The sequence below is a fragment of the Nerophis lumbriciformis genome, linkage group LG30, assembly GCF_033978685.3.
Source record: "Nerophis lumbriciformis linkage group LG30, RoL_Nlum_v2.1, whole genome shotgun sequence".
NCBI classification, from domain to species: Eukaryota; Metazoa; Chordata; class Actinopteri; order Syngnathiformes; family Syngnathidae; genus Nerophis; species Nerophis lumbriciformis.
In genome coordinates, this window is record NC_084577.2 from 18,502,579 (window position 1) to 18,526,832 (window position 24,254).

General features: G+C 36.3%; 2 protein-coding genes across 2 annotated transcripts; one reads left to right on the forward strand and one right to left on the reverse strand.

Moving 5' to 3' along the window:
• Positions 1-9,498: 9,498 nt before the first annotated feature.
• On the forward strand, positions 9,499-17,113 carry tomt (transmembrane O-methyltransferase). Its single transcript, XM_061925964.1, has 4 exons — positions 9,499-9,760; positions 11,187-11,383; positions 11,455-11,577; positions 16,748-17,113. The coding sequence occupies exons 1-4, from the start codon at positions 9,499-9,501 to the stop codon at positions 16,943-16,945; spliced, it is 780 nt and encodes a 259-aa protein (XP_061781948.1). The 3' UTR covers positions 16,946-17,113.
• Positions 17,114-18,851: 1,738 nt separating this feature from the next.
• On the reverse strand, positions 18,852-24,083 carry anapc15 (anaphase promoting complex subunit 15). The gene is made up of 4 exons (XM_061925755.1): positions 23,694-24,083; positions 21,178-21,237; positions 19,322-19,465; positions 18,852-19,186 (listed from the first exon to the last, which is right to left on the reverse strand). The coding sequence occupies exons 1-4, from the start codon at positions 23,811-23,813 to the stop codon at positions 19,139-19,141; spliced, it is 372 nt and encodes a 123-aa protein (XP_061781739.1). The 5' UTR covers positions 23,814-24,083; the 3' UTR covers positions 18,852-19,138.
• Between the last annotated feature and the right edge of the window lie 171 nt (positions 24,084-24,254).

The window sequence follows — 24,254 nt, forward strand, 5'->3', positions numbered from 1 at the left end:
TTTTGTCATTTGAACACCTTAAAAAAATATCCGTTTAAAACGGCCAACTAATTATTGTACGCGTAATCTTTCAGAGTCAAAAGCAAAATTGTTGTTCATATTGTCTACCTAATATGTGCAGATGTCAATCACAACTCATGTGTCTCCAGCATTTATTAAAGAAAGTTGTGTGTATAAATGACATGAAAAATAAAGAGGAACTATCCCAACCTTTTCACAACAATGTAATGTTCCTGCTCCTTCTCTAGACAGGATGATATTAAAGGAAATACATTTTTATAAGTCAGTTTCAATCATTGTGACATGTCATTTTTAAGAGGAAAAAAAAAATCAAATACCCAATTATTGTTTTACATTTCTGAATGTTCCTTTTTGCAATTCTATGTCTACTGTAAGTTAGGGTTGTGCTATGTAGACGTTATACAGTATGACAAGTGTCAAACTCAGGGCCATCCATCCATTTCCTACCGCTTGTCACATTCGGGGTCGCGGGGTGTGCCAGAGCCTATCTCAGCTCCTTATAAAACAAAATTTTATGAGGCCTGCAAAAGCCTGGAAATAATACGTGTTAATAAAGTACTTTGTCTTTTCTTACTAAACGTATTTTTTCTTTTCATTTTGCCCTTAATGAAATACATGTACTGCAAGCAATTGCATATATTTTAAACTTTAATTGTATCCAATAGTGCAACAAAATATTATGCTATCATACATTCCAAAACATTTTTTTGTTAAAAATAAAAATAAATACCTACATATCTGCTTGACTTAAAATTCCAATGCAATTTATCCATCAAATTGTACATTGTAAAAAATAGACTTGACAGAATTTTTTTTCGACCATATAAACAACTTTAGTATAGTTTTTCCATATACATTAATACATTCCAACAGTAATTCTCAAACTGGAGTACGCCAAAGAATCACATGATCGAAGTACGGTGTGTAATTTTCCTATATTCAAACACAGTGTTACTGTTCAAACTGAATGTAATGTTACAGTGGCCAAAAACATTAAATATTATTGTTAAATAAAACCTCTGCCTTGTTTGTAATGAATACATAGGCCTACTACGCTACTGTATTTTAATGTTGGTCATTACAATGGTACTTTGAGAGCCAAGTTTTTTCTGAGGTGGTACTTGGTAAAAAAAAAGAAAAGAAAAAAAAAAGAAAGTAAAACAATAAAAACAACAACTGTAGATTTTACAGTAAAAAAAAAAAAAACTGTAGAAAAACACAATCCATTTACAGTAATATTCTGTAAAAAGAAAACTACGCAAATTTCATGGTTAAATTTTGGAGACTGAGCTGACAGTTTTTTGCAGTAAAATTAGATTTTTTTTTTTTTTTTTTTACAGCGTACGTAAACATAAAATGCATAGGTAATATGTATTGTCTATATACATATATAAATATATTGTACATACATACAGTATATACTGTATACATATATATATACACACACACACACATATACATATATATATATATATATATATATATATATATATATATATGTATATATGTGTGTATATATAATATATATAATATATTATAATATTATAATATATATATATATATATATATATATATATATATATATATATATATATATATGTATGTGTGGGGGAAAAAAATCACAAGACTATTTCATCTCTACAGGCCTGTTTCATGAGGGGGGGTTCCCTCAATCATCAGGAGATTTTAATGGGAGCACTCACATACCATGGTTTATATAGGTCACAGAGTGGGTGGGTACAGGCTGGCGTAGGGGCGTGGTGATTGGCTCATGTGTTACCTAGGAGGTGTTTCCGTCTGTGGCGGCATGCTGTTACAATTTCGCTGCGCTTGTTGAGGGATGACAGGTCTGGACGGTAAATAATAAACAGTTTCTCTTTCAAGCATAGGTTGCATCTTTTATTACCACTATTGTAAGGTGTGCTGGATGCAAGAATTTGCCATGTTATTGAATATTCAACATTATTGTCTTTGAGGTCCCAAATGTGTTTGCTGAGTTCTGTGGTATTCCGCAGGTTTTGGTTCCTGAAAGAAGCCTTGTGATTGTTCCATCTGGTTTTGAATTCTCCCTCGGTTAATCCTACATATGTGTCGGATGTGTTAATGTCCTTGCGTGTTACCTTAGATTGGTAGACAACTGATGTTTGTAAGCACCCCCCGTTGAGAGGGCAATCAGGTTTCTTTCGACAGTTGCAGCCTTTGTTGGTTTTGGAGTCGCTCTGTCCGGGGGCCGACGGCTCATTTGCAATTGTTTTGTTGTGGTTTGAGATAATTTGTCGTATATTGTTCATACAGCTGTAGCTCAATTTAATGTTGTTCTTGTTGAATACTTTTCTTAGGGTGTTGTCTTTGGGAAAGTGTTTGTCAATCAGATTGAGAAATTTGTGTCCAATGTTAGTTGAGACGTTTTTGCTGTATGGGGGGTTGTACCAGATGATGTTGTTTCGTTTTCTGTTCTTTTTTGGCTGGTTTCCTGGCGTGGGTTCATAGGTGAGGGTGAAATTGTATCCGCTTTCATCAAGGGCTTTTTGGTACGGGGGGGTTGCTTGGTCAAATTCAGCTTTGCTAGATGACAGCATCGATAGCCTTTTATTAATTCCGGTAGGTATTCTTTTCGTGGTGGTGGGTGGGTGGTTGCTGTCATGGTGCACGTATTGGAGTGTTGTGTTGGGTTTCGTGAATGGTTGGTAGCTGTTATTTCTCAGGTTGAAAGTGACGTCAAGGAAGTTGACGGTTTGCTTGTTGGCTTCAATCGTGATCCGTAGGCCGTTCTCTTTGAAAATTTGGCATATGCGCTTCTTGGTATTCTCGCTGCTCCTTGGCGAGGTGCGACACACTGCCAGTCCGTCATCACGGTAAATACCAAGGTTCAGATTGAGGCTAGCGAGCTGGGAGAGGAGGAAACTCCCAACGAGTTCACACGTTTCTGCTCCGTCAAAACTTCCCATAGTGACGTCAAATGTTGCATTGTTCTTTTTTTGCCATGGTGTACTGTTGTGGATGAGAATGGAGTTTTTTGCGTGGATGATGATGTTTCTTTCGTTGCCTGTGATTGAGTCGTAGTCTGAGGCGAAGTCTAGTGCTTGAGTCAGTAGGTCTTGCGTGATGGAAGGGTAAAATTCTTCGATATCAAAGGAGATAAAGTTGTGCTGTTGTTTGCCACCCACCCACCACCACGAAAAGAATACCTACCGGAATTAATAAAAGGCTATCGATGCTGTCATCTAGCAAAGCTGAATTTGACCAAGCAACCCCCCCGTACCAAAAAGCCCTTAATGAAAGCGGATACAATTTCACCCTCACCTATGAACCCACGCCAGGAAACCAGCCAAAAAAGAACAGAAAACGAAACAACATCATCTGGTACAACCCCCCATACAGCAAAAACGTCTCAACTAACATTGGACACAAATTCCTCAATCTGATTGACAAACACTTTCCCAAAGACAACACCCTAAGAAAAGTATTCAACAAGAACAACATTAAATTGAGCTACAGCTGTATGAACAATATACGACAAACTATCTCAAACCACAACAAAACAATTGCAAATGAGCTGTCGGCCCCCGGACAGAGCGACTCCAAAACCAACAAAGGCTGCAACTGTCGAAAGAAACCTGATTGCCCTCTCAACGGGGGGTGCTTACAAACATCAGTTGTCTACCAATCTAAGGTAACACGCAAGGACATTAACACATCCGACACATATGTAGGATTAACCGAGGGAGAATTCAAAACCAGATGGAACAATCACAAGGCTTCTTTCAGGAACCAAAACCTGCGGAATACCACAGAACTCAGCAAACACATTTGGGACCTCAAAGACAATAATGTTGAATATTCAATAACATGGCAAATTCTTGCATCCAGCACACCTTACAATAGTGGTAATAAAAGATGCAACCTATGCTTGAAAGAGAAACTGTTTATTATTTACCGTCCAGACCTGTCATCCCTCAACAAGCGCAGCGAAATTGTAACAGCATGCCGCCACAGACGGAAACACCTCCTAGGTAACACATGAGCCAATCACCACGCCCCTACGCCAGCCTGTACCCACCCACTCTGTGACCTATATAAACCATGGTATGTGAATGCTCCTATTAAAATCTCCTGATGATTGAGGGAACCCCCCCTCATGAAACAGGCCTGTAGAGATGAAATAGTCTTGTGATTTTTTTCCCCCACACATACATATATTGCGCTCTACTACGGTATCGAGCACTATTTTTTGGATAACCTTATTAAGACATATATATATATATATATATATATATATATATATATATATATATATATATATATATATATATATATATATATATTATTCACTGTTACAAGGGGCCTTTGAGAGCAACCAAAAATGTGATGTGGCTCTCAGTGAAAATGTGTTTGACATGCCTGATATACACAGTTTGTAATACTATTGTTACAATGTGATAATGCATTATTGATGGCACATTCTACCTGTGTCCTGTAAATTTGACTGCAACAAGTAAACAACCGTATTCTCAACGCAATGTAGCGTCCCCGCTAGTGGCTAATGCGTTTCTTACATGTGCCATTATCACTGGAGGAAGAGGAATAGCTAAACATGCTACACTACCCACCGTAAAAAGGATACAATAAGTCACGCTAACTGCTTAGCTTGGTTATCTTCAATGTAAACAGAGATTGGACGATCAATACAAATATTGACAGTAACATTATCAAGCATAGTATCAGTATATGATCAATATTATAGTGATTATATCGATATTTGTACTATTACAATTTTTTGGGGGGTCTTTTCTTGATGTTTACAAACTCAGGAAATTACAGCCAATACCATTTTTTGCATTTGCTTAGTTATTTTGCACTTTTGACTTTTTGTTGCTCAAAATATTGTATGTAATAAAAAAGAGCAAATAAATAATTTGAATATTTAATTGATATTGTTACAGCGCCATTCTGTTTTTGTCTGATTATAATTGGAATTAGAAATAGAATCATCTTAAGTATCTTTATGTATTCATTTTTTTCATTCATTTATTTATTTCAGGCAACGACACAAAAACGTACAAGGTAGACAACATTTAATGATATTAATTAACCAATATTGTCCCTGTAACTTGGTATTGGATCGATTTTGATACACACATTGTGGTATCCCCCAAAACTAATTTAAAGTATCCACACAACAGAAGAGTAAGTGCCTACTACATTTTAACAGAAGTGTAGATAGAACCATGACAGAACCGCAAAAATCACCAGATATTAACAGTAAATAAGCAATTAGAATAATAATCGTTTTGAGAAAATAATACAACCGGAAATGACGCAATTTGTTAAAGCAGACATCAAATTCGGAGCCTTTGTAACCGGTTTTGAAATGGTTCTATTATCATTTGTAAGCCAAATACTATATTATGATATATATTGTTATCGCAAGAGGCTGCAATATATATCACAATATATATATTAGGCCGTAGCGCCATAAATTTCACACCAACGGCTGTGCATAGGGATGGGTACCATATCCGGTACTTTTTTCGGCACAGACCGAATCACACAAAACCCAACGGTGCCATGTTTTGGTACTTGGGTTGTGCGGGATGTCACTTGGCGATCACTCCAGCAGCACTGGGAGCGGACTCAGCCAAACTACCTCTCGGTAATGTTGCAATTTTCATTGCCAACAAAGCAACTGACTCATAAAATGCTCCAACGTAAGTAAAGTAAGGCTCCACTTTTCCAAAAAATGCGCTAGCTTGATGCTACTATACATTGACTTTGCTATTGACATGCTGCTGATTTACATTACAATTTCAACACCCCCAGTTTTGCGAATGAAAACTACAACTAAGATGCAAATTACAATCAAACAGCTGGTGCAAAATGAGTACAATACTTACAGTATTAAGACTTTTTAGAGCGCAACAAAAAACAAAACACACACCATAAACTATACTCTACTGCCATCTAACGTCTGGACAGCAGTTATTATAATCAGCTCATTTTAAAATTTTGCAATTAAAAAATTAAATTTTATTTATCAGAAACACTTAATATTTATTAACACACACACAAATAAAATTGGTATCGTTGAGTACTGGCATGGATTCTCTGTTACCGGTAACTGGTACCGTATCGGTTCAAATGTGAACGGTACCTAGTATCCCATCCCAAACGCCATCCTGTGGCGTTAATAACAAATTACATCTGGAAGTTGTCTACAGCCACAATGTTTTTCACCCAGCGAAAAAAGACTCCCATATTTATTCAAATTAAATGTGTCTATATTCAAAAACAGATTGTTTTACTGTGCACCTTTCATAAAAGAGGTTATGTTACTTGATGGGGAAATTTGAGTCGGTTTATTTAAACACACACCTGTTGCTGTTAATGTGATACTTTGCGCGTCTGCTACGCTTTGTCTCACACTGCTGCTCTTTGCATGGTTAAAAAACGTACATAAAACAGTAGCTGTGTCTGATCCAAAGCAATAAAAAACACTGGACACTAAAACAGACGTGTTCATATTACACTGTGTTAATGTACAGTGTCATTTATTTACAGGAGGACACGCTGTATGCATGGGATGCCTTAATAATTCATAGCTTCAGATCTCTTACCTTCTCTCACGCGCTTGCATCTTTCTGCGTTTGAGTGCCCTACCAAGCTGCTCTTCTTTGGTCACTCCTCTCTGGACACCAGGTGAGTCTGTTTTAATAAAATATTATGAATCAGTTTTATAGGCTTTACTCAAGGTGCTTTCTTTTCACGCGGTTTTTAACTTCATGGCACTGTGAAACTAGACCATTGACAGACAATGACAGCATGATTTGGAGTAGTCAGATATTGTTAATGTGATCCTTATAATGTATGCATAATGAAGTGTAGTACAACATAATTTATAAATTACATACTAGTTTTTAAGGTGTGAGCTTCAGTCATATCTTGGTGGTTATATAACTGTGGTTGTGTTTAACAAGGTATTGGTGTTACTTTATAGCAACACATAATAGGAGTGGTCGTATAGCAGAGGATAACGGGGTTACTTGTTGCACTCGTTATATGTTGCCACTAGAGGGCAGTGACCTTCAAATTGTAGTACGGACATTTACATCTAGAGAACTGGGATCAGCCAGAGACAGTTGGACAGAGGCTCAGGTGCTCTAAGAGCGATACACAGAGAGAGACTTCTTTAATCCATTTTAAAGGCCGGAGACGAAAAAAAGAAAGAAAAACGGACATAGCAAATTTATCAATGCAGGCAAAGTTATCAGGTTAATTTTCATTTAGTTGATTGACTTATTGACTTTAAATGTCATACAATTGTAAGACGTTTAAAAAAAAATGCCTTTAGACATCATATTTAATGATTTATAATGCCATTTAAAGGGGAACTGCACATTTTTGGAAGTTTGCCTATCATTCACAATCCTTATAAAAGACAAGAACACCATGTCGGATTCTAAAGATTAAAAAAACGCCTGTGAGATGTAGCTAATGGAAGTCCCCTATGTTGCCTTCAAAGCCCTCTAAAACAACTTCAAAACGCACCATCAACGTTTTATATACATGCTGTATATATCATGTAGTAACGGACACACTTATAACAATATGTGGTATGTACAATATTTACTGTTTTGTGGCAATTTTAAGCATTACCAGAACTTCTTTCCTAGGCGCATTGATTTCACTGCCCATAGCAACGCACTTCCTACTTGTGTGTTCGTATTTTCGTCAACAAAAGTGTGCGTTCTAATTCTAGGCTTTCTAGACAGTTTTTTCCAAGGAAAAAATTGCTAACCTCAAAAAGTGTGAAAGAAAAGCTATTTTGATTGTTATTAGCTAGCTAACATGGTTATTAGCCTTGATGCTTAGCAAGAAATTACAAACATACTCATATATTCATACTAGATATGCAACTACCGGTATAAATTATAAACCGCAGTAAAATCCCTGACAGTATTACTGGTTCAAATTGTAATTATTGTAAAACAGTGACTGATTACAACACTTGGTTAAACTCCTGGTGATATTGCTCATTTCCATTGCAAACGTTATACCACAATCTCAATTTGTATAAACACATTGCTGTCCGAGCGACTAAGCTATTCAATTGTGCACATTGCACCTACAGGCTGTGCTCTCTTAAAACACTTTAATGGTAGATGTGGCGTTCCAAATGAGGTCTGCAACAGGAAGCAAACCCACGTGACGTCCCATAAACCGCAAATGAAGCGTGTAACACGCATTTTATCCTCTAAAGCCAACACAAAATAAAATGAAAGAAGATAAACATATTTAAAAACTCAAATAAGAAAATAATATGCCTCTTAAAAAGCCATAAGGTACTTTTTTTTTAAATTAATAAAATAAGATATATAAATTAAAAACATTTTCTTGAATAAAAAAGAAAGTAAAACAATATAAAAACAGTTACATAGAAACTAGTAATTAATGAAAATTAGTAAAATTAACTGTTAAAGGTTAGTACTATTAGTGGACCAGCAGCACGCACAATCATGTGTGCTTACGGACTGTATCCCTTGCAGACTGTATTGATATATATTGATATATAATGTAGGAACCAGAATATTAATAACAGAAAGAAACAACCCTTTTGTGTGAATGAGTGTGAATGAGTGTAAATGGGGGAGGGAGGTTTTTTGGGTTGGTGCACTAATTGTAAGTGTATCTTGTGTTTTTTATGTTGATTTAATAAAAAAATAAAATAAAAAAATAAAAAAACGATACCGATAATAAAAAAAAAACGATACCGATAATTTCCGATATTACATTTTAATGCATTTATCGGCCGATAATATCGGCAGGTCGATATTATCGTACATCCCTATTTTTGACACATTCATACATATCACATATACAGTATGCTGGCCCAAAGATGTGTTTCTGGTTAATGTTCCTTACTCATTGTACGTAAATAAGTTATGTATTTGTCAACACAATTTTATTTCTTTAATTTAGTTTCGCCTTCTTGCTTTTGTCAAAAGATTTTCACATTAAAATAACATTTTAAGAACCATCCCCATGATGGGGTTAGTTGTCACCCACTATGTGTCACAGTGTCTTTGCTAATAATGGTCATCTTGTCCCACCCAAAACCCCTCAGATGAATCAATTCAATATTAGAGGGTGGCACAGAAGTCGAATATTGTTCCAAGTAAGCAAAGTCAGACACAACATGTACTACTTTTTCCTCTAAAGTTCAAGTTTTAGAATGCTTTAGACGGAACATTGACTTGTAATAGGAGAATAGCGTCTATGACGTTGCCATGGTGACCATACTTGGAGACAGAGCCTGGGTTCTGTTCGTGGTTTTCTTGCTTATTGTTTAGTGTGTTCCTTTTCATGTGAGAGAAATGTGGTTCTATAGACATGTTCCGTGTATTAAGTGCCTTGCCTTAATGCTCCTTCATGGCACATAAATGATTGCTAATTTCCTGTGACAGGTGTGCGTGCACGAGGATGGTGTACCCAGCCATTGCTTTCGCCTTTATACCCCTCCTGCTGACACTGCTCATCAGATACCGCTTCTACTTTGCGCTGTTCTACCGTGCCGTCCTGGTACGTCTTTGGAAGGACTGCGTTACGGGTCTGAGCCGTGAGGAGCGGGCCTACCAGTATGTTCTCACTCATGCTACCCCAGGGGACCCGGACAGCGTTCTGGAAGCTTTTGACGAGTGGTGCAGCAAGGTGGAGTTCATCAGTAACATAGGACCAAAAAAGGGTGAATATATTGTAGTACAAGGGTGTCCAAAGTGTGCCCCAGGGCCATTTGCAACCCCCAGCACGGAACATTCTACAAATATTGTTTTTTTTAAAAACATTAAAAAGTGGAATATAAGAGCATAGTAATTAAATGTAACAAGAAAAAGCTGCAATATTGAAATTTCGTTCATATCTGTACTGTAAAGTTCAAATTTGAATGACAATAAAAAGGAAGTCTAAAGTCTAGTCTTTAATAACATAAAGCTGCTATGCAGGCTGTTTTTTTTCTTTCAAGCGGTCATTGCTCGGAAAAATAATAATTAATAAAAATCAATGGGATGAATTATGGACGCATTCAAGGCTCTGATAACTTCATATAAAAAAATTCTACTTTAAAGTATTTTGGGGGGGAAATATTGCAAATTCTGTGCGTTTGCCATAAAAAAAGTGTATCTATAAGTTTTCTGTGTCAAAAAGAACAAAAAACAGACCAAAAAAACAGAATCATAAAAACGTATTCTCGACAGATAAAGATGAAGTTGATCTAGAGATTTAAGTGTTGAATGTGAAAAAGTAAATTAAAAAAATGAGTGGAACTCTTTTGGATGGCCAATCATTTTAGGGGGATTTTTACAAACATTTTTAAAGCTGTCGTTGCTCAAAAATAATTATGAATCAAAATCTATGTTTTTATGAAAGATTGACATACTAGAGGCTCCAATTACTTTACATAAAAATTCCTGTCTGAAATAGGTTGGGGAAAAATATTGCATATTTTGTGTTTGCCATTTTAAACACAAAGTTTTCTTTGATAAAAAGGGCATGAAAAAATAATAAAAACAGATAATCAACATATTAAGTGTTGATTTTTTTTAAATGTCTGACTTAGTTTTAACACTTATGAGTGGGGCCTTTATGGTTCCCCAAAAATTGTAGTGGGGTATTTATTTATTTTTTAACTAATTGTTAAAAAAAAAAAAAAAACGATATGTGAATTATTTAACTGTTTATGGCTCCAATTACTTCACATCAAATATTCCATTGTGAAAATATTTTGGGGGAAATATTGTATATTTTGTGTTATCGCAATAAAAAATAGGGTTTTGACAAAACGGCATAAAATAAATAAAAAATGTATTCATTTATATCGATAGATAGACCTTAATTTGTTCTAGAGATTTACGGTAGGCATTGAAAACAAATTTAAAAAATGATATATTACTTTTTTTAAACATATTTTATAACGGAGTCCCAGGACCAAACTTGACGAGAGCTATAAAAGTAAAACAAAATTTTTTTTTAATGGTTTTGAAAATGAAAAATAACAAAATGACCCCCGCATGCTTTATTTTTCAGTTTGGACACCCCTGCTGTAGTGCATAATCCATAAACTGCTAATGGTAATGATGTCTGTACCTGAAGGGACACTTTGCATTTGCATGTAGGAAAGATCCTGGACCGGATTCTGACAGAGCAGAGTCCTCTTACAATCCTGGAATTAGGGACCCACTGTGGGTATAGCACTGTGCGTATGGCCCGGTCTCTGCCGCTGGGTGCAAGGATCTACAGCGTTGAGATGGACCAGTATAACGCCGCCATCGCTGAGAAAATCATCCGCCTGGCAGGCTTTGATGACGACGCTGTGCGTCTGCCAAACACCAAAAAACTGATGACAGTCAAGACATGGGAAAAATGTCTGACTTTCCTTTTCAGGTAGAGCTGATTGTGAATCCATCAGATGAAGTCATCCCACGCTTGCGGTCTGATTTTGGTTTGGAGAGACTGGATTTTGTCTTCATGGACCACTGGAAGAAATGCTACGTGACTGATCTGCAGGTATATATGCAAAACTGATGTGTTGAGCATCACCACAACAAACTGATGGCTTGTATACTGTACATAGAACAATGTAGGCTAGGGTTTCTAAACTTTTTCCACTGAGGGAAGCACACTGAAAAATCAAAGCATGCGGGGGCCATTTTGATATTTTTCATTTAATAAACCAATACAATATATAGATTTTGTTTTTACCTTTAGGGCTCCCCTCAAGTTTAGTCTCAGAAACCCGAACGGGTCTCTGTCATAAAATCGTTATAAATAAGTCACATTTTTAATTTATCTGTTGATAAAAAAAATATATTTATTTTTTTAATGTTTTATGTGCTTTTTAAGGCAAAAAAACAAAATATGCAATATTCCCCCTTAAAAAATGTTTTAAGTAGAATATTTGATGTGAAGTATTTGGAGCCTTAAATAGGTCAATAATTCAAACCAACATTGACTTTGATACATAATTATGTTTTGAGCAATAACAAAAAAATAAAAAATAAAAACACTAAAATTCTCAGGGATCCAAAAGGGCACCACCTCTCATAAAATTGTAAAAAATAAGCCATACATTTATTGTTTCACTTTCAACTCTTAAATCTAAAACTCAACTTCAAACCTATGCTTCGATTATATGCTTTCATGATTTTTTCATGATTTTTCTTGTTTGTTTAATGGTGTATTTGACACAGAAAACCTACTTTTTTTAATAGCAAAAAAAATATCCAATAGTTTACCCCACAAAATATTTCAAAGTGGAATAGTTGATGTGAAGTAAATGGAGCATTCAATAATTCAAAAAATTCTAACAATATTAATTTTGATTCATTATTATATTTGTTGACCGGTGACAGTTGTTAAGAAAAAAACGGCCTGCATGGCATAGCTTTGTGTTAATGGAGTCAGCGTTGCATTTTTTCTCGTTAAATTTGACCTCTATGCGCTTTTTTTTGTAATAGTATTCTTATAATGTGCCGTGGGTCATTAAAACATTAGCCCGGGCCACACTTTGGACACCACTGATGTAGGCCTTTCCATCAAATTGGTGGCAGAATCTTGAATTTCTGTCTTTCACCTCATTCATAAACCAAATGTGTCTCATTTGAGTAACATCGTAACCAGTGATGGGCAAGCGAAAATGTAGTAGGCTAAGCTACAAGATACTATGTAGCTAAGCTACAGAGAAAGCTATCTCCAGAGAAGTGTAGTAAGCTACACTACAAGCTACAGTGCAAAAGTAGCAAGTAGTAGTAGTATGTATAATATCAATGTTAAAGTAACTGAGATAAGGGTCCATTACTATTAACTATCTGTCATTTAGCTGGGGACACCCTACAACTACGTCTTGGCATCTCTGCACTCCACTGTATGTATTTATTTAGTTTGCCTTTTCTTTGGCCCACCCCGATAATGTCATTCATTTTCTCTAACTACAGTAAAAAAAACATCTATCTATATCTTGACCAAAAAAAAACAATGACTTGTGTATTGTTTGGGAACATTTGGTAATGGTTATGTGCCGTTAATGAACTCAACTCACTTTAATATGTGTTCCTAAATTTGTGTTGAACGTCTTTAATGAAGAGGGCAGTTTTGAATTTGGTTTACAGAGTAAACATCTATAAACTAAGGTTTTGGGTATTGTCATTTGTCTAAATATGGCCAAGGACACACATTATTGTGTGTGTTCCTAAATTTGTGTTGGACGTCTTTGATGAAGAGGGCAGTTCTGAATTTGGTTTACAGAGTAAACAACTAAAAACTAAGGTTTTGGATATTGTCATTTGTCTAAATATGGTCAACGACACACATTATTGTGGGTTTCCTGCACGTCATCTTCATCACTAAAGGAAAAATCTAATCTATGGGAGAGAATTTCTCTGCCATTTTCAAGTATGTTTCTTTTTTTTTTTTTTGAGTTATCACCTTGAAGCGTCCCTCTGTCTCTGACTCCCTCGTCGTCATGTGACATGATTGCGTGTATGTTGTGATTTTGCTTACTAGTTTCGATGACCGGCCTTATCGTGCCTCTGATTGGCCAGTCCATAATGTTTCGCCTTAACCTTAGCCAATTGTGAAGTCATCATTAGAACACCAACCAACCATCATGGATTATCTCCGTATGGATGGATGGATGTTCTCATTTATCTAGGTCATTGTATTTTCCCCATATTTGTTTGGCCTGTAGCTAAGCTACAAGGAAAGCTACTTGTTAAAAAAGTAGCTAAGCTACCGCAAAGCTACTGGAATATGTAGTTAAGCCTGTTACTGCCCATCACTGATGGTAACAGGAGTGAGTTTTAGCAAATACTGTTGCATGGGGACACCAAGCACATAACCGTGATTCAACAAAGTTGTGTATAAAATTGTATTTAAAAAATGAACAAATAACATTTAAAAAAAAAAAACAGGACAGTAACCCCCATGCTGAGTCATAGTTAAAGTTTCATGAAATATAACGAAAAATTAATGAGCAAAGTTTCTTACCTTTTCATGGTCTCCAGAGAATCTGAATGATGCAACAAAAATAAACCAAGGGACATGAGTCTTTTTAAAAAATAAAAATAAAATAAACTTAAATATACAGTGTTCCCTCGACACATTGTGCTTCAAAGTTTGCAGCTTCACTCGATTGCAAATTTCTTTCGAATATATTGTACGTATTTATGACCTAAATTAAGCATTTTTAAGGATAAAACTGTCTAAATCAGGGGTCGGCAACCCAAAATGTTGAAAGAGCCATATTGGACCAAAAATACAAAAACAAATCTGTCTGGAGCCGCAAAAAATTAAAAGCCATTTTACACACAGATAGTGTGTCATGAGATATAAATTGAATTAAGAGGACTTAAAGGAAACTAAATTACCTCAAATATAGCTACAAATGAGGCATAATGATGCAATATGTACATATAGCTAGCCTAAATAGCATGTTAGCATCGATTAGCTTGCAGTCATGCAGTGACCAAATATGTCTGATTAGCACTCCACACAAGTCAATAACATCAACAAAACTCACCTTTCATGCACAACGTTAAAAGTTTGGTGGACAAAATGAGACAGAAAAAGAAGTGGCATAAAACACGTCCTAGAAAGTCGGAGAAAGTTATACATGTAAACAAACTACGGTGAGTTCAAGGACCGCCAAAATGAGTAGGACAAAACGGCGCTCGCCAAATACTCGAATCAGTGAAGCATGTTTAATATAAACAGTGTGCTTTGTAACAATTAGGGATGCGTGTGTCCTGTTTGTCCTCCTACAGAAACCATATTAAAACAAAAAATTGATTTTTTTTTCCCCCTCATCTTTTTCCATTGTTCATACATTTTTTTTAAAGTTCCAGAGAGCCACTAGGACGGCGCTGAAGAGCCGCATGCGGCTCTAGAGCCGCGGGTTGCCGACCCCTGGTCTAAATGAACTCAAACTATTACTACTAATGTAATATTGGCCAATAAATGAGACAATGACTCCTAAAGTCAGTGCAGTATGTCTACTGTATTGGATTAAACTAGTGTAAAGGTGACTGTGGGTTATTCCATGTCTAGAAGGTCATGCAGTCATAATGTTGAAAAACGTATTTAGAAGGTCCTAAACCGTTTTTTTTATGCTCTAGCTATGAAAATATTTTGTTTATCATCAGTAATTCCTACTTCGCAGAAATTAATTTACCACGGTGAGAATTAATGGAACCAATTAACAGCGATAAACGAGGGACTCTTTCGGATAACACGCAAATGTAAAAAATATATAACATTTCTTAAGTGTTTAAGTACTATTTTTATTGGTGAAGTCTAATTTTAGGAAACAGAGACAGGCAACTAATGCTATTTTTTCAGTGTTTCAGATCAATGTGCAAGACACTTTTCTAAATTAATTGTATCATGCATTTATACTTGATTCCTGGGGATGCAAATGGAACGGATTTAGTAGTACACGGCTTGTATGCAGACAGCTTTCTAAACTGTCATTCTCCAAGGACTGAACTATAATAAATACATTGTATCAACAGGACATTTTTTCATCCCAGCCCCAATTCCAGATGACCGAAATTTCACTAATAAGTTCTATTAATGTATTTTAAACTGCTGAAATAAATATTGCAGTCAATTCCCATAATATAATTTAGTTTATGACTACTGGGTAGATAACTAACTACTTGGAACGCCCTCTTTCCATTGCTAGAATCGATATGCAGGCCCCCTCTTGGTGTGACCTCATCTACAGCACTGGAGCCCATTTCCCCGCATAGACAGTGTGAATAAAATAATTTGCAACTATTAATTTGCCCATTTAATTGTTTTGTCACCCTAGTCCATGATTAATTTAAAATTTATATGGTTAACATTATGAGCAAAACAGAAATCCCCATTTCAGGACTTTCCTGCTCTTCCATAGACACCATAACCTGTGTTTTCTCCTGCTTTTTCAGCGTTTTCTCAAGCATACTGATGAAAAGATCAGTAGAAGAGGACACAAAATAGAATAATAGCAACTTACCTTCTGTTTCTCTCGTTTTTAGCGCCTAGTCGGCGGTTTTCTACAGAGTATGACCCTGTCTTTCTTTCCTCAAGGGCGCTCTTGATTTTCAGGATTGCATTTGGCTTGAATCTTTGAAATCTTTTCCATCCAATCTTCAACCAAAACCCCTTCTTCTTCGACGACAGAATCATTAAAATGAGGGCTGCAAATTACACTCCCATTTTGCATGAGTCAATTTGACTGGAGAGGTCCATACTTTCCTCATAATGCAATCCTTTGGAAATGAATGCATGCTGACCCCTTCTTTAGTTGTGATGCGACAACCTGCAACAATGCATTTGGTAGACATATTTGATTATTCCTTCAAAACTCTGCATGACAATAACATGATTCTGCTAGATGCTACCAAAACACATCGAACACAATACAACATTTGCCTTCAGTCTCCATGTGCTGAAACTCTTTTAAAAATCAAACCTAAAATTACTACCGAGTCTATTTTGTGGGGAATTTAACCTGTACACAACATTTTTAGGTCCAGAACTATGAAATAAGTGTCAATGTTGCATTAGTGGGGCACTTTAATAGCAAAAAAATAAGTGAATGAATTTTTCAGGTGCTTATTGCTTATCACTAGTTAATTTAAGGTGGTTTCTGCTGTTGCTAATTGCATACTTGTTGGCATGATGGTGTTTTCAGATGCTGGAGGGCTCTGGTCTCCTCGGAAAAGGATCAATGATCGTGGCAGACAATGTGATTTTCCCGGGGGCTCCCAAATTTCTCAGGCACCTTCGCAAGAGTGGCTTGTATGAGTGGAAGATCCACCGCGCCACACTGGAATACAGCAAGGGTATCCGGGATGGCATGGCAGAAATGGTGTATCAGGGGATTAAGTAGACCAACGCTGACAGCAAATATTTCAAAAAATACACAGATAAGAAGATATGGTTAGATCATGACAACCATCTAGGTCAACAACAAGACGGTGTTGTTCCCATACTGGTTTCTTCTCACAGTCCAAAAACATGCATGTTATGTTATTGGAGAATCAAAAGTGTTCATAGGTGTGATTGTGATTGACTATCCTACCCCACTGGGATAGGATCCAGCTCACCCATGAAGCCTGAACAGGTTAATGCTATAAAACTAATAAATTACTTTTGATCAGAACTGTAAACGAGTTGAGATTGAATCAAAGGTGCCTATGCTGGTTGTAGCCAAGTACTGCACTCTCTCTTGCTGCAATGTATTAATGATGAACTACTTGATTATTATGCACAAGTAGAACTACATGAGGTACAATAGACCCTTGTTTATTGCTGTTAATTAATTTCGGGCCTTTAATTTTCGTGAAGAAGCAATTATTAATTAAAAACCAAATATTTTCATAGTTTACTACCTTCCAAGTATGCTTTTTAACATAATGAGAGTCCTCTAAACAAAAAATATCACCAATATTGTCACCTTCACACTCATAATTTACAATACAGTTATGCTGCCTGAATCAAGGCCAATCAGTGGCCACGATACCGGACAGCGTGCTCTGATTGGTTTGGTCTTATCTAGTGGCCAATACTAGTGTAGTAAAATAGTGTTGGCATTTTCAGTTCATTTAGCCATTTTTAGGCCAAAATACCGGTACATACAATATGCTTTATAAAAGTAAAATAAAAACGCTATACCTAGTGAAGCCACAACTTTGAAGCACAATGTGGTGAGGGACAACGATTTAATTTTCTGGTCTTCCACAGATGCAACTCGATTGAATTAATGGACATCCACCACAAACCCAGCAATACTACAATACTTGTCTTGTACTTTAAATATCAAGGGGGGAAAGTTTCCTCGAGTAATGTTTGATTTGTTCAACTTATTGCTGGCAATAAAAACAAGTTAAACAACAAAGTGGCACCAAGGTAATTGTACAGCCCATCCGGAAAGCATTCACCGCTTTTCACTTTTTTCACATTTTTATGTCATGTCACACCCTTATTCCAAAATGGAATCAATTAATGTTTGTCTTTAAAATTCTACAAACAATACCCCATAATGACAATGACAAAAAAAATGTGTTTTTTTTTTTACTATTTGCAATTAATTTTTTTTATTTTTTTTTTAAAAACCTTTTCACATTGTCTGTAGAATTTTAAGTAACAAAAATTATGAATTCCATTTTAGAATAAGGCTGTAACATAACAAAATGTGGAAAAAGTGAAGCGATGTGATTACTTTCCAGATGCACTGTAAGTCACCACATAATGTATCATAAACATTGCACCAAAATATAGCACATTATTTCAGTAAATCCTGTAACTGAAAAAAATTATGAAAACAAAGACAGATTTCATAAATAAATCTTTAAAAAAAAAAAAAGGTCACGCATTGATTGTAATTGACGAATTTCTGCCTACTTTATTTGATAATATATGTATTTTTTTTTTTAAACCTTTTTTGTTTTGTTAAAATAAGACATAGTGCTTGCCAATGTTTTATAAATTAAATGTTTAAATATATAAAATTGCTGCATTTATGATGCAGCTCCATCAAATAGCATACAGTTGCTGACTGAACAACAATTACTGTATTGTAAGCTGGCTGTGTGACAAGTGACACATGACTGACGGATGATGAGGCCAAAGGTCATTACGCAGGTGTTCCAACAGCATGTGATTTACCAGAAAAAGTCACTCTCACCTGGAACTTTGCACCAAGAACAACATTAACAATACGCCTCAGCTATTTTAAGGCTGGCTGGCTTGGAACACGTTGGATGGGCATGGCCAGGAACCACCACTTGGAGGAGTTAAATGAAAATAATCTGTTTATTTGTTGATGCAAACAAATGAAAAGCGAACTGTTAATGAGCCTCATAGCTTTGCTATGGGCATGCAGTCACCAGCACAATCTATTGAAAACAGACCAACAAGAACACAATAATAAAGATATTGTTGAAAAAAATAATACTTATCTGACAGCAGAAGCTCATGTGTTGGATCATAAAAGATTCGGCAGCTGTATTTCAAGATGTGGGGGTGAAATATTGCCATGGCTGGTGAGTGTGTGTGTAAATAACAAGTCCCAAAGTCTTTCTTAAATCATCCATTGGTCTTGGTCTTGGTCTTGTCCTTCCATGTCCACCTGACAAAAAAAGGAAGAAACATTTGCAAATATTTTTCTAATAAAAGCTAAAAACCTGTTGGATTCAAAATGGGAGTGCAATTGAGTTTGCAATGAGAAAAAATATATCCCACAAAAAAAGGTGTATGAAAGCACCTCATTGATCTCCCCGTCATCGGGCGACTCGTTGTAATCGTTCATCTCGTCCATGTCCTGCATGTCTTCTTCGTCTTCTGAGTCGTCCTCGCTGTCCTCCTCGTCCTCGTCGTCTTCCTCCTCCTCCTCTTCGTATCCTCCTCCCTGCAGCCAATAAATGAAGATGACATGTGCAGACAAAGAAATACCATTTTTGTTTTTAGGGAACAGAAAAAATCTAAAGGATTATATATAGTAAAATGGTATACAGAGAAAACTGCCTTCAAGAAACATAAAACCTAAAAATGTCCACAGCAATTAATTAGCTTGCCACAATTAACAAATAATTTTGAATGATAACTATGTGTGATGAAAAAGCGTAAAGCATGTAATTCACAATGATTGATAGCAGGAATGCTACTGATCAGTATTGGAGGGCTCCATTGCCAATTAAGGCTGATACCCTCTGGCTGACACTGTATTTATCTTTAACCACCCAGATGACATGGGGCTAGCAGCTAATCATGTGTCTCAAATAGGAATGGGAACCATTTATATTTGAATCAATATATCAACAATTCCAGGTACTTTAATTAATATTAATAGTTAATAGTTTTTGAAAATAAAATAAAACATTTTATTGCAACATCTAAAAATGAGCTGATTATGATAGCTGCTGTCCAGTTGTTGTATATTAATTTATTAAAACATTTCTCAGCCTCATTTGTAAGGATGACATTAAATCGCAAATGCAGTTGCCAGTCCAGGACATTACAGGGCGGTAGTGTATAGTTTATGGTGTTTTTTCGTTTTTTGTTGCGCCCTAAAAAGTGCCAATACTGTAAAAATTGTACTTATTACGCACCAGCTGTTTGATTATAACATGCATCTTAGTTGTAGTTTTCATTAACGAATTTGGAGGTGTCGAAATCGCCATGTAAAATTGCTAATGCTAATCAGTATCATGTCAATAGCAAAGCTAATGTATATTAGCATCAAGCCAACGAATTTTTGGAAAAGTGAAGCCTTACTTAACTTACGTTTGACCGTTTTTTGAATCAATTGCTTTGTTGGAAGTGAAAATTGCAACACTACCCAGAGGTAGTTTGGCTAAGTCCGCTCAGCCGGCTAAGTCGGCAACCGGCCGTGATGTCACGTGTAACCCAGGTACCGAAACATGGCACCGTTGGATTTTACATAAATTGGTGCCTGGTATGACCGGCGGGATTTGGTAGGTGCAAAAAAAGTAGCGGACTCTGCACCCATCCCTATTCTCCATAAACAGTGTGGAGCCGCTCCTTTAAGCTAATAATAATAACTTACATAGCTGCAAATAAACTGCATTTCTTAGTATCTTAAGTCTTATTATCAAGTACTAACTGGAGGACGAGGTCGAACATGTTACACACCGAGTACAACAGCTAAGGAATAATTTTTTGGACACAAGTTAAAACTTTGAGGGCAAAACCCAAAGGATGTAAAAATGTAGTCGATCGTTTTTTTTGCATTTTAGTTATTGTGTATTGATTTTGTTTTGCCCAAAAAAATGTATGCAATAAAAGAGAAGAAAAAAATAGTTAAGTATTGTGTTGAAATGTTAAACTGTCAATTGCACTCACCATAAAAAAAAATTAAACGTACAGTTAATACATGTGATCGGTATTGGTATCGGCCTATCTTACTCATGAATGCTTGATATTGGAATCGGCAGCATAAAACCCTGATCGGAACATCCCTAATCAATTGTTATGTATAGTTAGTAGCTGTGGTGCAGTAATTGGTTCATGTCTGTCCAAGGGTTTCTGAGACGATATTAAACATTTCTTTCATAAAAGGTCGGAATCGATTCTGTACACACTGGGAAAACATATCATTACCTCAAAAATAGTTTTCCCAATGGGCAGCTGATTGTTGTCTTTTTCAGCAATGCTCTGCAACTATAGGAAACAAAAAGGTAAAAAAAAGTTGGATCAATACAGTGATTACATTTGTGAATCTGTGGGGGACCGGGGGCCGCATGTAAAATAAATGTAAAAAAATAAATACGGAAACAATTCTTGGTTGGTTTATATATGACAAAATCCATGATGATTTGTTGCTTTACGTATGATGAGTCACGATTGGCTAAGATTAGGGCAAAACAATACAGGCAGGCCAATCAGAGGCAAGATAGGGTGGGTCATCAAAATCATAACACACAGCCGGCAGGTGGCAGAAACCACACAAGGAGAGAGTCTCTCCTGGGGCGAGATCATGAGATTATTTACTGCAAGGGTGTAAACTCAACCAGAATGTAAAAGGATGTCATCTACTTTACGAGGGCATCCAAAATAAAACCTTGCACTCCATCAACGTAGCATGTTGACGCACTAGTTACTGCTTTGTTTGTTTGAAATAATGTTTATTCCAGGGGTGCATTAATAGGCCATTCACCGGTATTTTTATTTAATTTTACATTATCTTTAACATTTTACAAAAGTTATGTTTTGTTCTGGCAAAGCGGACAGTGCACAGCTGTGTGAGCAAACCCCTCAGGAAGGAGAGAGGCAATGGGAAAGTGTCCATGCCGATTACCACAAGCTGCTTAATTACACACTGGTAGAATATTTACATAGGATTGAAGTTCTGGCACAAAAATATGTTTGTTTTTATTGATTTCCATTCATGTAAAGATGGAGTTTGTTAATGTCTGTTTTGAGAGACAAATGGAATGGATTAAACAAAGAAATCAAACAAAGCACCAATATTTTCCAGTTTAAGAGACTGTTCAAACTACAAGTGTTCACAAAGTACAAAGAAGTACAACTATGATGAACATCTTGAACTTTTTGTTGAGATAATGATTTTTATGTATTTAATATTTGTTTACTTACTATGGTATATTAATTATTTATCTATCCAACGTTCTATTACAAAGAACAAGGAAATTATGTTGAGATACCGTACAGGCCAAACGTTTGGACACACCTTCTCATTCAATGTGTTTTCTTTATTTTCATGACTATTTACATTGTGGATTGTCACTGAAGACATCAAAACTCTGAATGAACACGTGTGGATTTATGTACTTAACAAAAAAAGGGGAAACCATGTTTTATATTCTAGTTTCTTCAAAATAGCCACCCTTTGTCCTCTGTCTGGACTGGAGCCTGCAGTGCCTCAGACTTGAAGTCTCTGCAGAGAGTGGTGAGGACGGCGGAGAAGATCATCAGGATTCCTCTTCCTCATATCCAGGAAATCGCAAAAAGCCGCTGCCTGACCAGGGCTCAGAAAATCTGCAGAGACTCCTCCCACCCCCACCAAGGACTGTTTTCACTGCTGGACTCTAGAAAGAGGTTCCGCTGTCTCAGTAACAGAACCTCCAGGTTCTGTAACGGTTTCTTCCCTCAGGCCATAAAACTCTTGAACGCATCATAATAATTCCCTCAATTCCCCCCAAAAACGGATTAACTCCTGGAATATAAAGACAATATAACATACATCCATAAACGTGGATGTATATGCAAAAGTGCAATATATTTATCTGTACAGTAATCTATTTATTTATATCTGCAACTTATTGCTCTTTTATCCTGCACTACAACAAGCTATCCATCCATCCATCCATCCATTTTCTACCGCTTATTCCCTTCGGGGTCGCGGGGGGCGCTGGAGCCTATCTCAGCTACAATCGGGCGGAAGGCGAGGTACACCCTGGAAAAGTTGCCACCTCATCGCAGGGCCAACACAGATATACAGACAACATTCACACTCACATTCACACACTAGAATGCAACAAAATGTTGTTCTTATCTGAACTGTAAAGTTCAAATTTGAATGACAATAAAAGGAAGTCTAAGTCTCTTTGCTCTGATTATTTTTTCGCAAACTCTTGGCATTCTCTCTATGAGCTTCAAGAGACAGTCACCTGAAATGGTTTTCACTTCACAGGTGTGCTTGAAGCTCATCGAGAGAATTCCAAGAGTGTGCAAAAGCAGTAATCAGAGCAAAGGGCAGCTATTTTGAAGAAACTAGAATATAAAACATGTTTTCAGTTATTTCACCTTTTTTTGTTAAGTACATAACTCCACATGTGTTCATTCATCATTTTGATGCCTTCAGTGACAATTTACAATGTAAATAGTCATGAAAATAAAGAAAACGCATTGGATGAGGAGAAGGTGTGTCCAAACTTTTGGCCTGTACTGTATATGTAATGGTTTGCCGTTTAGCTTGTAGTGTAGTTTGCTACAATCCTCAGGGGATAGCTTCCCCTGCAACTGAGCGACATTTAATCGTGAATAACTAGGTTAGTTTACTATATTTTCACTGATGAACATATTAATGAGCGCAGTATTGTAGGCTGTAATGTACAAAGGCCATATATAATCAATAACAAAACTCCGATTGTTACCCAGGTTTGATGCTGTTGCTCCTGCTGCTGTAGCTCAGTCTCATCCACACAGGGTCGGTCCAAATTGAACCACAGAGACTCCGTTATTCGGGGAAACAAGGACGGGAACAGCGTGGACATAATTGTTAGCTTTAATAGGACTCCAAAACAGTTACTGCTAAACTGAGGTAGTCGCCACCACGGCAAAACGCTTCGTAATAACGTCCTCCGGTTTATCGAGTATATTAAGTGCCCTCTTCAAACCCCCCCAAAACAATAAAAAATACAAATATGAACTTATTACCAAGATAAGTACGCAAGAACTTGCGAAATCGACATGACACTTTTCAAATAATTCAAAACTACGGCGGATGTTGTAGGTGTTCACTATATGACTTCCGCTCATTTCCGGTTTGGTATTATTGCACAAAGGTTCCGCTTGGTTTGAAATGTAGTCACTTTTTCATAAAAAGCAACAGTTCAACTAGATATTGAAAAAATATGTTTAATTTGGATATGTTAGAGACACTGATTACATTGTGAAATTTATTCTAAATTTTTTTATTACTCATGCAAAAAATT

Coding starts and splice junctions, on each gene's coding strand:
- tomt (XM_061925964.1), top strand. CDS start 9,499: ATGGTGTACCCAGCCATTGCTTTCGCCTTTATACCCCTCCTGCTGACA. Junction 11,384..11,454: donor CAGGCTTTGATGACGACGCT/GTGCGTCTGCCA, acceptor TTTCCTTTTCAG/GTAGAGCTGATTGTGAATCC. Junction 11,578..16,747: donor GCTACGTGACTGATCTGCAG/GTATATATGCAA, acceptor TGGTGTTTTCAG/ATGCTGGAGGGCTCTGGTCT.
- anapc15 (XM_061925755.1), bottom strand. CDS start 23,813: ATGTCCACGCTGTTCCCGTCCTTGTTTCCCCGAATAACGGAGTCTCTG. Junction 21,238..23,693: donor AGCAACAGCATCAAACCTGG/GTAACAATCGGA, acceptor TGTTTCCTATAG/TTGCAGAGCATTGCTGAAAA. Junction 19,466..21,177: donor TTGGGAAAACTATTTTTGAG/GTAATGATATGT, acceptor TATTGGCTGCAG/GGAGGAGGATACGAAGAGGA.